The 17,373-nt window shown below is 38.1% G+C and overlaps 1 protein-coding gene across 1 annotated transcript; it reads right to left on the reverse strand.

Annotated features, from left to right (window-relative positions):
• Positions 1–14,226: 14,226 nt before the first annotated feature.
• On the reverse strand, positions 14,227–15,551 carry LOC135466504 (DNA damage-inducible transcript 4-like protein). Its single transcript, XM_064744062.1, has 2 exons — positions 15,347–15,551; positions 14,227–14,687 (listed from the first exon to the last, which is right to left on the reverse strand). Exons 1-2 carry the CDS (start codon positions 15,549–15,551, stop codon positions 14,227–14,229), a joined length of 666 nt encoding a protein of 221 aa, XP_064600132.1.
• Between the last annotated feature and the right edge of the window lie 1,822 nt (positions 15,552–17,373).

Genomic DNA, 17,373 nt, shown 5'->3' on the forward strand with positions numbered 1-17,373 from the left:
TGGTTTTAATAGGTTTTGAACACTCCAGTGGAAAGGGTTATCTTATACACGTAGGGATTTTGAAAATAAGGATTTCTTCAAATCGCTAGATGTCACATCATAGACATCATTATGTTTTTTTTTTGTTTTTTTTTTGAACACTGGAGCAGGATGGGTAAGATGCTGTGTGAATCAAACTTAACTACAAAAACACAATTTTCGCATAATTCAAACCGATATGTTTGCTGAGTGTTTTTGCTGAATATTAGACTGAAGTAGGATCACGTGTTGTGGATAAATTGAAGATTCCGAAACCCTTTGTCTATATTCCCAGCATGTTCCCAGCGGACTTTGTTTTGGGAGGGATTAAAAAGATTATTATCTCCTAAGCTGGGTGATGAATCTTTCTTCTCATTTTTAATCTTACAACAAATGTTCTAAAGAAACCATTTTGAACTATGATTAAAATGTTTCTTTACCCAACTGTGACAATAACTGACGCAAAAGCCACACGACACCACATGCAGTGGTTAAGGGGTTAACTCAGGATATCAAGCCACTGTATGTAATTACAAACTTGCTCATCTTGGACACTTTGTGTACTTAATTGTTTATTTAGCACCTTTCTATGAATTTAAGTTATCTAGGTATTCTTTGTATTCTGTTTCGAATTTTCCGAGTGGCAAAGCTAAAAGACATACATAAATGAAACAAGAAGTGGCAAGATATTCTTAAGTTTGATTGTTTTCCTAATGGAATAACTAGCATGGCTTCGAATCATTTCTGACGTCGTCGTGTATAATGGCGTCAGGCTCATATACTTGCGTGTTAAATGCATTTCGAGGTGACAATATTGTGGTGTAGTAACAGGATGCGTGTACTTCAAGTGGATCTCATACGAAGGGCGTTGTATTCGTACATAAAACGCAATAAGACAATCTGTAGCTACTTCACAGAAAGCGTTGCTTGGACTAGCCACACTCATTGAAGTCATACACGCAAATTTTCCATTTTCCTTAATGAAAACGCCAGATTCATATTTCGGCTCTCACGTCAATGTTTCAGTACACAGTAATTTTACTAATACACTGTGGTGAGTCAACAAGCTGCATGTTTGTAGAACTCATATGTAGGGAGTTGTATTTTTACATAAAACACAAGAAGTAGCTACTTCACAGGAAACATTGTTTGGACTATCCACGCACATTGGACTCCTATTATACGCACGCTGAAATCTCCACGCACACTAGATAGGACTTCCATTCGGAAGATGAAGACTTTTTTTTTTAAAATATCACTAGAATGTGACAGATTTTTTATTTCTCCTTGAAACCTCAAGTCATGATTCAGTGCACGGTAATTGTATTCTTACATGCATAAGAAATCTGTGAATAAGGAGTTTTACGTTAGGATGCCAGGTATCAACGAGTAAACTGTATATTTTAGTTTAATACAAGACTGTCATCTCATGAGATCGGAGAGCGCAAAGTGTGCCGTATGAGCAGCATGCCCATGCATAGACCATGCGACCTTACCGCTTAAGCTAATATAAAAAATGAAATAGAATATTTTAAATATTTGTGACAAGAAGGTTTTTATCATTTGTTTGAAATCAGACGGTATTTCCCATCTGTGCGTTTTTCATTTTCAGATGATTAAGGTAGAGTGAGATATTCCAAACATCAGTACGTGCATGACTAAATTTAATTTAATCATCTCTTTGGTACATGAATCTAACATGCACTTCAATCACCTGAGACTAATGAGACTGAGACTGAGCCAATATATAAAAGAAGTTATAAGACTATCAACTCAAGGTAAGACGAATAAAGAAGAGTATAGTCAAGCGGATTCCAGTTAAGTTTAAGTAGACTCAAATGTCGCAGCGGTTTTATTCATGGTAACGACACAAATGAAGTATGGTTTCCCTCAAAACAGAAATGCAAAGAAAATAGAAGATTGCATGTTCTAAAAGTGAAAATAATCACTCATGTTTTATTTTCATGTGCAAAAATACTGTAATGTTTCTTCGTTGACAGCAGAGCATAACATGAATGAAACTGACCCGTCTAATACAACAGAAAGCTTAAATCCAGATATTAAAGCCTACCTAACCGTTAGCACTAACGACTAGACTACTTCTAAAACAGTGCATGGCTAAGTAGGGTTGTAACATCTCAGTTGAATTGCCAGCTTAATAATATTGCTATGAATTTCTAGATGGACTGTCTTCTTTACATAACAGATGACGGACTATTGATCTAAAATGGTCAAAATGCTAAATGCGTAGCACTAGTGATGACATCATTCCAAACAGAACCATTCAGTTTGGACGGTGGAGTTTTCTTTTGGTCAGCTGATAGTCCGGACGTAGCACCTTTGTTGAGTTCAAGTAACCATCAACAACTCGACGTTTTATAGATACCAACATACTCTTCACTATTGCTGATGGTCGCCTGTCTACTTTCACAGTCAAATACAGTTCAAATGTGGCCACTGTACATGGACTACAGTCTATTACACCCATCTTCCGGAAGGTGGATTTGTCTTGGAGGTTAATAAACAGTTCACAGCCCCGAATTCCACACGGCTCATTCTGTGACATACGGAAGACGTCTTGGGCAATTCTAGAGGAGAGGTCAGAGGGCACCAAAAGAACACAGTTCCATCCATTTTGTGCACGACGGGAGAAAAGGCGTACCAATTCCTCTGTAATTCTTACACATTGTCTGTATTCAAACAAATCCAAGTAATCGTAGTCGCTTATGTTGGTCTGGAGGTGTTCTGAAAGGTCAAGGGATGCGATACGGTATGGTAAATTAGAAATCTTTTGAGATTAAGTTCAATTTTTACGAACGACGAACAGTATTTAAATTCATTATTTAGATATACGCCTTATGAATATAGTCGGGGAACGCAGAAACAAATGGCCTTTATATACACATTAGGCTTTCCATATTATTGCTTACCAATTTGGTTGCAGTCATTTTTATCGGATTCAGCAAATGTTATCGAAATATCTCCATTTATCACGTTGTGGAAGAGGTTTTTCAGTTTATGGACGACTTTCTGTATTCTCTTGTCGTCGTCATCGCCACGAATGCCTCTCGACAGATGTGTCCGTGTTCCTTGGCCAACCATCTTCAAACTTCCACAGTCAAAGAACAGCCTATTATCTTTTAAATATATTATGATTGTGGTATAACCTGGGGTTCTGTGTTGAGCAAGACTGAAATATTCCTCTGTCATACAAACCAACAGTGGGTTGGTCTTTATATACACCAACAGACATAATGTACATAACACCCTGACAGTTTCCAAGGGCTTGGACGTTAAGTAGTACGTATTCGATGGGGTGGGGATTCCCCTAGAGGGACATCGAACTGGGGAGGACAGTCCGGGCCTTTTTGGCTCACGTGGTTTCTATGTTGTGTTTTGGTGGTGTTATGTACAAGCGATTGAAAGGATTTTAAATAGCTAAATTTTCTGTATGAATGCCATAGAATTTTCATAATTTTTCACAATACACAACATGAAAAACATATAGGATACTCAAGTAACCACAATCATATTGTCTTTAACTGAAAAAAAATCACGTGGTTCACACCAGTTCTTTCATTCGATATAAAAGAGTATATACTTAATATCTAATGTGACTAAAAATGTCAACTTCACCCCACGCTTGCATGTATATAGTAGGCTACTACAGAAAGTCACCCCAATGGCAAGCTAAGGTTCATGAAAAACTCTGGTCACAAAGTAGCTGCTGACATCGGTTTTGTGCCGTACTATACTTCAGGAAAAATGTTGATAAAAAACATACACAATGCTACGTTAATGGACCCAGACCTGCACCCATTTGAAAGTTCATATTAGATTAATAAATCTGTATGAATTAAACATAATCATTTCTTTACATTACTCGCATATCATATATATTTATACACCAAGCGGACAAGATGACAAACACCTACGTGGATGATGTTATGGCGAATAAAAGACTTCTGATTTCTGGGAGGTAAATGGTTTTCAGTGACCGCTTATTGTCACGACGGTCACAGGATAAACGAGAGCGGGTTGGTGTTAAACCACACTCAGCCAGTCATAACGACTGAAAGGCAAGCCTTTGAACCACTCGGATTGATTTATGATCTAAATTTTGTATATCTTCTATCTGGTTGACGTTAATAAATTGTTCATCAACAACATCATGCAGGTATAATTCTGATCACTGGGAGCAGGGTGGGTAATTACTGTATGAATCCAAATTAACTGCATAAATATAGTTTGTTGTAATCAACACTGACGCATTTGTTAATTCGCGTCAAGTAAATGAGGAAGAGATATTGTGTTGTGAATAAACTGAAGATTCCGCAGGCCTTTTTGTATTCCCAGCATGTTCTCGGTTGACCTTTCTTGGGAAGGATTATTAATAGATTATTGTGTCATAAGATGGATGATGAATCATATTTCCTCATTCCTAATCTAAACACAAAAATAGTAAAGAAAACATTCTGAACTATGATTAAAATGTTTCTTTACCCAACTGTCACATAATTCATTAAAAAGCCACAAGACACCCCGAGTCCGTTGTTGAGCGGTAAACACACTCGGATAAAGCCACTGTGTGTATTTGCAAACCTATTCATTTCATACACTTGACACTTTGTGTACATAATTGTTTATTTATCACCTTTTTACTAACCTTGGATTAATCCAAGTTTAATCTTTGTTTAACATGTAACAGTCCCTTGGATGTTTATTTCTTTGTATTCCTCTCCCGAGATGCTGGTACATGCGCCTCAGCCACGTTAATGTCATCTGTCAACTGATATTATGACTAAATACCACCACGACAATACGGTTCAAAAAGGAAGAACAAATCCAGATATTTTGTAGACTGTGTTATTGCAATGGTTTTATTTATGGTAACCACATTTTATCAAATATGTATGCAAGTATGACATATGACAATAACAAAACGTAAAATTTTACACGTGTTAATGACAAATGATCTTTTGGGTTTAATTGCATGTGTAAAGATAGGATAATGATTCTCACGATGTAACAGTGTATAAAATGGCTGACTGAGCCGTCTAATTCACAAGCAGAGAATAAAGCAACCTACATAACGACTGACGCTGATGACTAGATTATACTACTAAAACAGTGCGTGGCTATATCGGGTTGCTGGACTGCGTTGCCAACTGAAGAATATATATATATTGCCATGAACAACACCGCCTTTTATGAATATGGACATATTCTGCTATTGCTAATGGCTTTTTGTCTACTTTCACAGTCAAATACAGTTCAAATGTGATCACTGCAAATGGATCACAGTCTATGACACCCATCTTCCGGCACGTGCATTTGTCTTGGAGGGTGGTAAACAGTTCACCTCCCCGAATTCCACATGGCTCATTCTGTGACATACGGAGACGAGAGGTCAGAGGGCACCATAAGATTACATTTCAGACCATTCACGACAGGCGAAAAGGCGTACCAATTCCACTGTAATTCTTACACATTGTTTGTATTAAAACAAATCCAAGGAATTATAGTCGCTATGTTGGACTGGAGGTTTTCCTGAAAAGTCAAGAGAGACGAAATTAACGCATGCAAATAGAGAAGAATTATAATTGCACCATACAATAGCAAGGTAAATTCAACATTTTTTCTGAGATTAAGTTCAAGGTTAAGAATGGAAATAGAAGTTAATGATGTATGTTAACGTTATGTGAAACAGTAGAAAAATGCTGAAATATAGTCTGCCAATACTTTTATTGGGTTCATCAGCTGTAAACATGGACTTGACATTGTCTCTATTTACCACATTGTGACAGAGACTTCCATTGGCAACCACCTTTAAACTGTTAGACCATCAGTTGTCTGGTCCTCAAAAATGCCAGAAGACCCATCTAATTTACATAAAAATTCTGACATGATTGAAGGACATGGGCGTTTAGTAACACGGACTGGATGGGGTGGAGTTTCCCCTTCAGACAGCGAAGTGGGGAGGACAGCCCGAGTCACCTGGCTTTTTGTGGCTTATGTGTGTGTGTTTTTTGTTATGTTCTTTCACTTTTTTTGGTTTTCATTATGTAATATATATGAGATGGCATATCAAAAATATGTCATACTGGTATTATCCATAACTACAGAAAATAAACCATCCAGGCCATGTTATGTCTTTCATTCAATGAAAGAGTTTATAAGTAGTGTCTTTTGTGGCTTTCTGAACTTGTATACTTCTCCTCCACCACCATGGATATAGTACCCTACTACAGAAAGTTGTCGCAGTGGCAAGCTAAGGCTCACAAAAAGCGCTGGCCACAAAGTAGCTGCTGGCATATGTTTGTGACCTTGTATACTTAAAAACGGCTGACAAAAGTTTCTTGAATAACGCAAACATAAACGTACTGTAGTAGACCCGCCCTAGTACGCGTTTGAAGGTTTAGAATGATGTTTGTTATATTAAGACACATTTGTACATATCACGTATGTTTGGTATATGCTTGTATTTTAAATACCTGTTAAACGCAAGATTCATGAACTTTGGATACGATTTCTGTGAGTTTTATGGATGGAGAAAATCTGAGTGTCGGGGGTGGAGGTAAATCACCGACATTTAGCAAGTTACTGATAATCGAAATGTTTCAATCATGTTGCAACGGCAACATTATGTGTATATAAACTTTGTAAAAATAATCATTTCTTTAAACTTCTTGCACCATGGACATATATTGCAAGTCGATAAGATGGAAACATGGACAGTTATGACGTCATGACGGTGCTTTTTGGTTCTTGTGTTCATCATGTCGTTTTTGTGGAGGACATACATGTATTTTTGCCCAATATCTGTTCCAGGTGAAACGCACAATTCTGATACCTTGATGCCATTGGCAGTTGCACAGCAACGAACTGGAGAAGTATGCTTTATGATATCTGGCACAGGCCTATAACAGTCTGAGTTCATGTGTGATTGCTGTATACATTCATTTGTGCGCTTTTGTGAACTGGGCATATTCCTTTGGGCTCATGTCTGTTTAACTTGTGCCTAAGTCAAAATGAACTGTGCTTCAGTCAAAATGAACTGCAAACATGCTTGTCTCTCACTTAAATCAGTGTTGGGTATGTACGCTCATTTGCGTTCATTGCGTTGTCACCACATATACAGCAGACAACCATAAGCATACACCAGCTTGTTTTTTGTGTTCGTATTGTGTTCTCAGTGTACTATTCTTGTGAGGATTATTAAAAGATAATTCCGTCATTCACTGAACAACAAAAGTCTTTTTTTCTGACTCTTAATCCCAACACAAAAGCTCTTAAACCATTCTGCAGTATGATTTAAACAATTTGATTGAATATGTCTTTGTCCAGATGTCACAGAAATTACCGAAGTCCACACGTCCAGCCCCGCCCCCTGGTGCAATGCACGTACGTCTTTCTAGTAAATTTGTATATACACAAACCTGAACAAGGCTTTCTTTGATTGTTGATATTTGGTGCATACACTTGTTGATTTAGATCCTCTTTTATATGACCAAAGAATGAAATTGTCATGTAGAAATTTGTTTCTCTTTAATTGTCGGGATTTTGTCCGATGAGAAAGACAGAAAAAACATGCACAATTCCAACAAAGAGTGCTAATCTAAGCGTCAAAACAGACATTCATATACCAGCCGTCAACCACTATGGACGTTCAAGGTCAGTAATGGCAAGGTCAGTTGTAAAATGCACGTTTAAAATTAAAACGAACTCTCAAAGAAATAAGACAGTATATGAAGTACGAAAATAGGGCGAAATCTTGAAATCAGTATTCAAACCGTGTACCATGCTGGTATATAATGCGTCGAAAATAGTACATTGCGCTTTGGTTTCAACTGTTCATATATCCAATGTGGAAATCTAGTTCAATACGATGGATATACAGCCCCTATTCCCGGGTTAAGATGTTAGATACAGAAGATCAGAGATACTGGACGCTCTGTCTATATTTACATATGAGAGAATTAAACTCATTGTAAAACTTAAGAAGCTTGGAGTGAAGGTGTTTGATGGAATAATCTTGACACGCTCATTTTTGCAGTAATAACTTGACGTTGATTGAAATCTTCACACAACATACGGGATCTAACAAATACAACAATTAGGAGAGATGTGTACGCGCTCTATGCAGGAAGCTTAGGTATGTTGCTGTCCAAGTAAGAATGATTTACAATCTCAAAATTGAAACTACCCCTCTTGTCGTAAATTCTGTAAGAAAGCAAAGAGTTTTGGGCTATGTACAATATAGGTTCAGAAAAGATATATCATATGGAGAGTGTGTTGTTTCCTTTAAATCCAGCGGAGGTGGGTAAATATCTTTCACAGCCTTTGCTATGTATGGATTATCTAAGCCAGCAGATCATCAATATACCGTTCAGTGAATGAGAAAGATCAGGCCCGGCGAGGACCACTCCTCAACAGTTTCTGCATATAGTCGTATTCATGCGAGAACAGATATGGGTTAGCCAAATAAGGGACACAATTTGTACCCATCGGAACACCTATATACTGTTGATATATGGTTCCCCCGAATTTCACATAAATGTTATTGAAGAGAAATTCAAAACTCGTTGAACATCAAAACATCCCATGAATTCCGTAACAGTTTTTCTGAGAAACAGCGTGGTTTGTCTCAGAGACCACTTTCGACCAGTTACTATACCGTCCGGTAGTGACGTGGGACTCATTTACAAATACCAGTTGTTATATTTCGTGGTGACCATACTATGAAGTAAAACTCCGTCGTATATGGTGTTGTACTTTCACTGAAAACACAATGAGAAAACAATCAGCTATTTGACAGAAAGTATTACTGGACTCTCAGTGCACGCTGGATTTTAAACCCACTCTGGTCTCTCCAGGCAAGGGGGATTTTCCACCACACTGCTTGGGTTCCCTAGCTGGACACGCACGCTGCATGGGTTCCCTGTGAAAGCTGGGCACGCACCCTGCATGTATTCTTTACGCACGCGGGACTTTCCATATTAGCTTTCCATGTTAGGAGCAGCTTACCAAACCTTCAAGTAGATGGCTTGCTTCGGCATAACTGTCCGTTTAGGTTGAACTACAAATGATGGAAAACCATATACAAAAACAAACGAATGGTGCATCTGTACTCCGTTTCCGGTGTAGTACGGTGCAGTCAGCCGCTATGTCTCCCAGCCCAACCCATTAGCAATCCGGATCACTTGAATACGCCCAAATAGTTCATCAGGATATGAAAAGTAAAAGTATTCAATGGCATTGTTATTTATAATTTTGTTCCAAAAAAATTTTTTTTTCTCACAAGGGAAGAAACTCTGTTAGCGTTACACCACCACCACCACCACATTTAGGCCTGTCATTTCTTAATACAAATGAAAATAGGTCATTTTGTCACGAGCTGGTGTTTGGTAATCAGTGGTGTTTTCTGCAAGATTGATATCCAATAATAAGTTCAACTGCATAAGCACCTGTTTGACTCCAATTCTATAAGCACATAAAAAGCTACTAAATGATTAACATTTATGTACATATTGTTTGAATGATCAAAGGTAGCATAAGTTCGTTAAATGAAGAAACACAATGTGACTCGAGAGGCCAGTGCGTGTTTCAACACTGAACGTGAAGCACCAACAGCTGGGCGTAAGTCACACAGTTTGTTTAAAACTGTAACTATTAACCACAGGCATGCCAATAGAATAAATTGTTTTCATTCTTCTCCAGAGCGCAGTGCAGATGTCCTCTGGGTAAGTAGGATTAGGAGTGAAAAAACTGAATTGAATCTTGCTAAGGACGAACATTATTATGCATGACCAAAAAAAAACAACAAAAAACAACTTAGCTCCAGGAAGATACAGGACAGCTACATCGCCTAATATGAGTCATATGTGCAAACCATAGGCCATGCATGTATGACTGACGCCCCCACCCAATAAATAGATTGCGATATGTATTTCCCAAAGTGTTAATTTCTTTACAGAAGTAAATCAGAAATATAAAACTTATAAGCCTCTATATATTTTGAATTTTCTCACCATTGTGTCTAGAGAATGTGTATGAATAATTAGGCTACTATAACATTATTACCGGACCTGACTCTTAGATTCGGACTTAACACTCGTTCATGCTATATACTCTAAGTTACGCTAATATGAATTTGGACTTGAATAACAGTATAGAAGCTCCTTTGCATAATACTGGCAAGCTATAAGTAAACGTACTAACTTCTATATTGGGGCTGTGTTTATCACCCTCCAGTCTAGTATTATGCGTCCACGCGACAGACATTCGGCAGGATCGCCACGAAACGGCTTCAGTATCATTCATTCATTCATTCATTCATTCAGTAGGTAATACCTTGTAGGGATTTTCTGGAATGTAACTACATCACAAAATACTTGGGTAATTGTTTTCTTTGGTCAACTTTAAAGCGTTTAGTTTCGACAATATTAGCTTGTTCATGTATTAAACATGACGCGTAAAGTTTGTAAATAACAAAACTTCAGAAAGACATTAACACCTACTAAGCTGACATCGAGGGGTCAAACATTGCTGAGATGCTCGGGGGTGTTGCTTTCTTCTGTTCATTATTCATACAAAAATACCACAAGACTGTTTTTGTGACATAGGTATTGATGTATAACGCAATACAGACAAGGCGAGTGATTAGGTGGGGTGTGGGTGAAGTAGATATCGAGTCATGACATTTACACACACCAAGGTCAGAGTGGGTCACCCAGCTTGATGTGCGACTTGATCGTAGTTTCCTTAATGGTGCATTTGTTATATAGTCTAAGTGTGTTCTGTGTGTGAATCGATATACCAATGGGCCGAAGAATCGGTAATTTGTCGGTATGAATCACAACAGCATGATAGAATCGATATGTTCTCTGTATGCTCTCTGTGTGGATCACTACAACAATGGCTCATGGGTATCAGTACGTTCTCTGTATGAATCACTACACCAACGGGCCATAGAATCAGTATGTTTTCTGTGTGAATCACTACAACAATGGCTCATGGGTATCAGTACGTTCTCTGTATGAATCACTACAACAACGGGCCATAGAATCAGTATGTTTTCTGTGTGAATCACTACAACAATGGCTCATGGGTATCAGTACGTTCTCTGTATGAATCACTACAACAACGGGCCATGGAATCAGTATGTTCTCTGTATGAATCACAACACCAATGGATCATAGTCAGAATGTGCCGTTTATCAGTCAATACACTCATGCATCAAAGAATCTGTAGGTGTGAATCACTACAGCGATGAAACGTAGAATCGGTATTCTCTGTGTATGGAATCTCTACCCCAATGGGCGCTAAAATCATTATGTTCTCTGGATTTTATTAGCTGGATGATAACAAAGCGTCGTAAGACTTGAGGTAAGTGTTATTGATTGATTGAGAAACTCTTGTTATCACCTGAAATGTCAATCGTAAAAGACATTTTCATGAAAACAGTACAAGACAGCTAAATTTACCACAACAAGTACATGTAGATGATCCAAAAAAGTTGAGGCCAGCTTATTTATTTTGTCTGGATTATCACTCTTTGACACCTAGTTTAAACATGTTCTTGACACGATATGTGTGCAACTGTACTGAAGTGGCGATAAACCATTATGAATCATTCATTCCTTCACTTTGTCTGTACCTAAATATAGCACGTGAACCCACACAAGCCGAGCTACGTCTGATACATAAGCGTTAAGCGGGTCACGTGTGCTAGTCAAGCCGATGGCATTATAGGTTATGCCACGTCCATATTGTCATGCGCAGGGGAGGATTTGCCAGTTCAAATGGCCATGCATATTGGGAAGACGCGTCACCTGTATTCATGTACTTATCTCTCACGCACGCGTCTGACTCATAAAGTGACTTGGTGTGGGATTTGAAGATCACAGTTTTACGAGTTATATACACATTATATATGCAGTGCCCTCACCATGACAAAGTATGGGCATATTCCATTCTTTAACAATGGTACAATACATAAAAAGCTCTCGTTGCTGATTTAGGTCAAATAAAACTAACTACACCGCTAAATCAAAAAATAATCAAACAATAAATTAATAAAAATGAATGTGGTATGCATTGGGAACTATATATTAATCATACATGTTTACCAAAGCTACCAAATCCTTACACGGTATGGATTAAGAAATGGTCAGTACCTCAGTAGGCCAAATGTCTTGCCGACATGGAAACAACATCACTCAACGCACCTTACAACACTTTGGCTTAGCAAGAACCAATGGGACGGTATAATGATCAAACTGCCTTACTGAATAACAGCATTTTAATGGATACAAGACAATAAAGTCTTTCATTACATAACTGCAATATTATGTGGTGACAGAAAGTTATGACATATAAAAGTATAACTAAAGCTCACAACATATTCAAAATTTTTTCAACTCGTTTCATAGCTTTCATATGAAATGAACACTCATTTGAGATCCTCTATGAATGAGGGCTTTAAACACTGACCGAGAAGGAGACACGAAAACTGTTACATACCGATATAGGTATATATAAAGGAGCTTAACCCTTAAGCTACATTTTAATATTGTTTCCAAATAAAGCTGTATATAAGGAGCCTACTCATAACACTACCGTAATGATCTTTCACGACTTAGCATTTGCTATGTGATACGATCTATCCACTTTACATATGGCATATGTATATATAATCGTTACCTAAGATCAAACACCAACTGTCCAGCCGCTCCCTAGTACACCAACAATGCGATCAAAGCATGCAGTATAAGGTGCACATATACTATATATACTAAGATCACTCATATTCGATGGGAGACTCAGTTGATGTTTAAATAACAGTTCGTGATCGGCGAAGTCTTTGTTCACTGTAAACACGTTGAGACATTACTTGAACGGGAAAAATTCTTCTTCTTCTTATTTTTATTATTGGTAGGCAGCTGTAATTTGATTTTCTTTTGTTATTTTATCGTACAATTTAAAAAATCAAATGATTCCATATACAAGAAGGCCATGGATAATAATGTTATTTCACATTCTATATCAGTTTTGTATCTCAAATTGGTTTCATTGGTGCTTCTTCCTAATTCCAGAATTTTCCGCGTGTGTTCACAAAATTTCTACAAATGACGTCACTATGAGAATTGGTTCACAGGCATATATCACAGAAGGACTTTGGCTAATGTCCTATCGTGCTGTTCTCAACTCGTCAAGAAAGTTTTTACAGGCCTTTCTTTGTTCGCAAAAGTTATGCACAGATTTGGACAAAATTCCAGTCCAAGCAACAAGCCTTTACATTTTGGTGGTGATTTGGATCCGAATCCAGAAATTTGTTTAATGATTCTCCACGTTGTAGCGCGACACAACAACCCAGGAGCCTCTCATCCATGCAACTGCTGTGAGTTCAAGACAAGCTCACCTCTCCCGTCGTACATGGGGTTGCTCTGCCAGCAACCTGCTGATGGTCAAGGGTTGCCTAATGCTGGTCGCCGTCGTATGAGTGAAATATTCTCGAGTAACGGCGTATAACTCCAATCAAATAAATAAATAAATAAATAGATAAATTATAATGCCCAGCATAGTACTTTCTCTTTGAAGTGCTGAGGACAAATGCCTACTAGTTACTATACAAATGAAAACAGGACAAGGTCAAACTTAAGTTGACGTCAGCTTTACTGGGCTGTAATAACGGTTAAGCATGGACACGGATCCGCATGACATCATTAAAGCTGTCTCAGAAAAAATTCTGGGCTGTAATATTTACAAACAGTCGTATAGAAACTATAAAACAATTTCACTGACATAAAACTGGGAACATCTTAACGAAGCCCTTATACCATATACAGTACATGTGAGAAAACCACGTTCAAAAGGGAATGTGCGTTGTCTGTGCAAAGTGGGAACAAAACTATAAAAGTAGGAACCATATGAATACTTTCTATCACAGATGAGTTTTTATAATTTTTAAAGAGTATGTATGAAAATATAACGTTTTTTCACAAAACTGAAAACAGTAAATCTATCCACTCCGGAATCCAAATTTTAAAACAATAGCGTATATGACGCACATGGATGCGTACGGAGAAGCACTTCATCTGGACTCACGACCGAAGTACCGTGAAGGGAAAGGGTCCATGTGTACATATGGTAAAAACAGCACTGTTGATTGTAAACTTAACAGCTGTTCAAAACACAAAACTTGACTTAGTTTGGACGGTGAAGTTTTCTTTTGGTCAGCTGATAGTCCGGACGAAGCACCTTTGTTGTGTTCGAGTTACCATGAACAACGCGGTCTTTTATAGATATCAGCATACTCTTCATTATTGCCGATGGTCGCCTGTCTACTTTCACAGTCAAATACAGTTCAAATGTGGCCACTGTCGATGGATCACAATCTATCACACCCATCTTCCGGCACGTGGATTTGTCTTGGAGGGTGATAAACAGTTCACATCCCCGAATTCCACACGGCTCATTCTGTGACATACGGAGGACGTCTTGGGCAATTCTAGACGAGAGGTCAGAGGGTACCATAAAATCACAGTTCTGTCTTTTTTTCTCATGAATTGTGAAGAGTCGCTCCAGTTGTTCTCCTATTTTCACACAGAATCTGTATTCGAAGAGGTCAAACAAATCACTGTGCCTCAGGCAGGGAATCTGGTACTCTGGAAGAAATTATAGACGAAGAAATTAGAATTCGTGGATCATTATTTTATTTTTACGGCTGTCGGCTTTATGCTGGCGGAGACATCTCAGATCGGTCACGTGGTCTCATTGGACAGGGGTTAAACATCTTTTCGCCAGGCCTGCGCGAAAACTGTTACACTGAAAGTATTGATCTACGTAAAAAAGCATGCCACACAATGTTGACTTAATGAGCACTGAATTCTATCAAGCGAGGCCTTTGGCATACGTTCTGAGTATGATTGGAAATAATTTCAGTTTATGATTAGTAAGTATTTACATGAGTAGTTACAATAAAACCCTGACTGACGTCAAAGTGACAAAGATCTGATCTGACACCGGTTACCTGTGACCACTTGCTAACTATCACACTGTCGCCGCTGCTGTAGTTTTACTCTCGTGTCGTAGTATTTTATATGTATGTAAATCTTATACCCAATTATTCGAAACGCCTTAACTCATTTTTTCTGGTAATGTCATCATATGCGTTATAACGTGGACAACGTTATTTTACTTGTAAAAAATGTTCGCCAGAAAATTTTGTTTAGGAGCTCTCTAGAATTAGTCTTAGTTTCTGTGGTGGTGCTAGATATAAAGCTCAGTATTTTTTAAACATTTTTAATTTCTTTTCTTTTCTTACCTTTTTTATTTGAACAGCTCCATTTCTTGTAATCCTTCTCTATAACTGCAGGTCGGGGAGTCACTTTGTCTGCATTTACCACCTTGCCCAAGATACTTCTTAGTTTGCTGACGGCTTTCTGGATTGTCTTGCCGTCATTTGATAAGGTACTGGTGTTGGATCTGCTCTCATTTGAGGGTTGGGTTCCTTCTCCAAGTGCAACCATCTCGGTCCAATCGTAAAAAACGAGTAAACAAGAAAATCTCTAAAACTAAAGTTCTAGTGTGGTAAATATTGATTGGAAAGAACCGAGGTGCTGGTCGGTTAAGAAATAACAAGGGGCGTATATGTGCACTTTGCCGACCACCTGTTCGAATGTGGTGCCGGCCTTAGACAGCTGAGCCTTTTTATAGCGGGTGGTTGGCGGTGGGTGAGGGTGAGTGTTGTAAGTGCTTAGTGGGAGGTAGAGTAGAAAATAATATAGGGGAGGCGCATGTTAGGCACGTTCTTTGAAAGGGTTCTTAATGTCTTTGATATACCATATACTTTGCAGGCTTTGTTCCAAGGACATACTACTTGAGCACATATAGATTTTGAAAGTTACCGCAGTGGACCCTCAAACTTCACGAAAACTTCTTGATGCTATTGTCTATATACAAAGTAGCTTCTAAGGGTCTTTTTTTATTCTTTCTGATGCACGTACGCGCAAAACCGTTGACATGAGCATGCAAAGGCATTTCTCTGTATTTGTATCGGCAAGTTGTGTACAAATCTCAAATAAATCCACGAAGAGTATATCCTCGAAAAGAAAAACACGTGTCAAATTCGATCCATATTTTTTTTATTCTCCTGCATGACGAGTTAACGCATGTTCAGTGCAGGTCGGTATCTAACCAGCCACGATGAACGAGAAATAGCACCTGTTCAAACAGTGTTACAATTGATACATTAAAATTTCATTATTTACGTACACAATGGCTAACATCATGTCATCATACATAGTATAGATGACCTTAATATACACAGATAGACATAAAGGTTTAAGTCATACCGGAAACTCCGCCCATCAATCAACTTCCAAACTGACAACTGAAAATATACACCAACAAGGCAACGGGTAACTTTCAGAAGGAGATTTTCTGTGTATATATTAGACGAGTTCGCGCTTTATTGCTTTTAACGAAAGGATATCGTTTTTCTTATACTCTCAGTCTGTCCACCAATAGAATTACGATGTGTTACCCAAGTCATAAATACAAATGTTTAGTTGATCAACAAGTTTTGTTTCCCATTTGATCAGATCTGCTCATAAACACTTAGAAATCATGAAATATAAGGTGTTGACAGATGCTCATCAAAGAAAGAACGGCCAGGGATAGGCACAAAGCAGCTGTGGCTCATTAACAGAAAATGGCCATCATAATTTAATTTAACAGATCCGAAGGTGTTCGGACGGGTATGCTGGGTGGGTAAAAAGACAAATAGTAATGTTTATGTCTATTCAATAAATTAACCTCAATACATGCATGGCATTTCCCATGGAATGTGAATGTATGCACTTGGAAATTGTGTATGTTTATAAACTAGTACAGATGGAGAGTATAGGAGGGGCGGAGTTAATTCCACACAAGATTTCATTGTTTAATTATAATATATACTTTACATCTTTTGTCATCGATTGAAATAAGGAAGGTAAGGAGGTATAAGTAGTTGCCTTACAGGTTTTTTTAGCAAACCATTCACTGCTTGAATATACAATGTATGTGGTCAGATTCTATTGCGAAAGTCAACCACGTCACTATGCATGTAAGCCAGCGATTAAAGAGCAACATTCACGGAAATGTCGATGCAGTTAGACCTCAAAGTGGGAAATGAAATGTTTTTTTTTTTCTTTTTTGGTTTTTCATTGTTTTGTGACAGAAAACCTCTTACTAGCTTATGTATGTTAAGTACCTACATTGTAGGTCAGAATCGAAAGGGTCGAGTATATACTAGTATATGTTGCCAGCCCCCCCCCCCCCCCTCCCCCCCCCCCTTAGTCAATCACC

This window comes from Liolophura sinensis, chromosome 1 (genome assembly GCF_032854445.1).
Source record: "Liolophura sinensis isolate JHLJ2023 chromosome 1, CUHK_Ljap_v2, whole genome shotgun sequence".
In the NCBI taxonomy this organism is placed as follows: domain Eukaryota; kingdom Metazoa; phylum Mollusca; class Polyplacophora; order Chitonida; family Chitonidae; genus Liolophura; species Liolophura sinensis.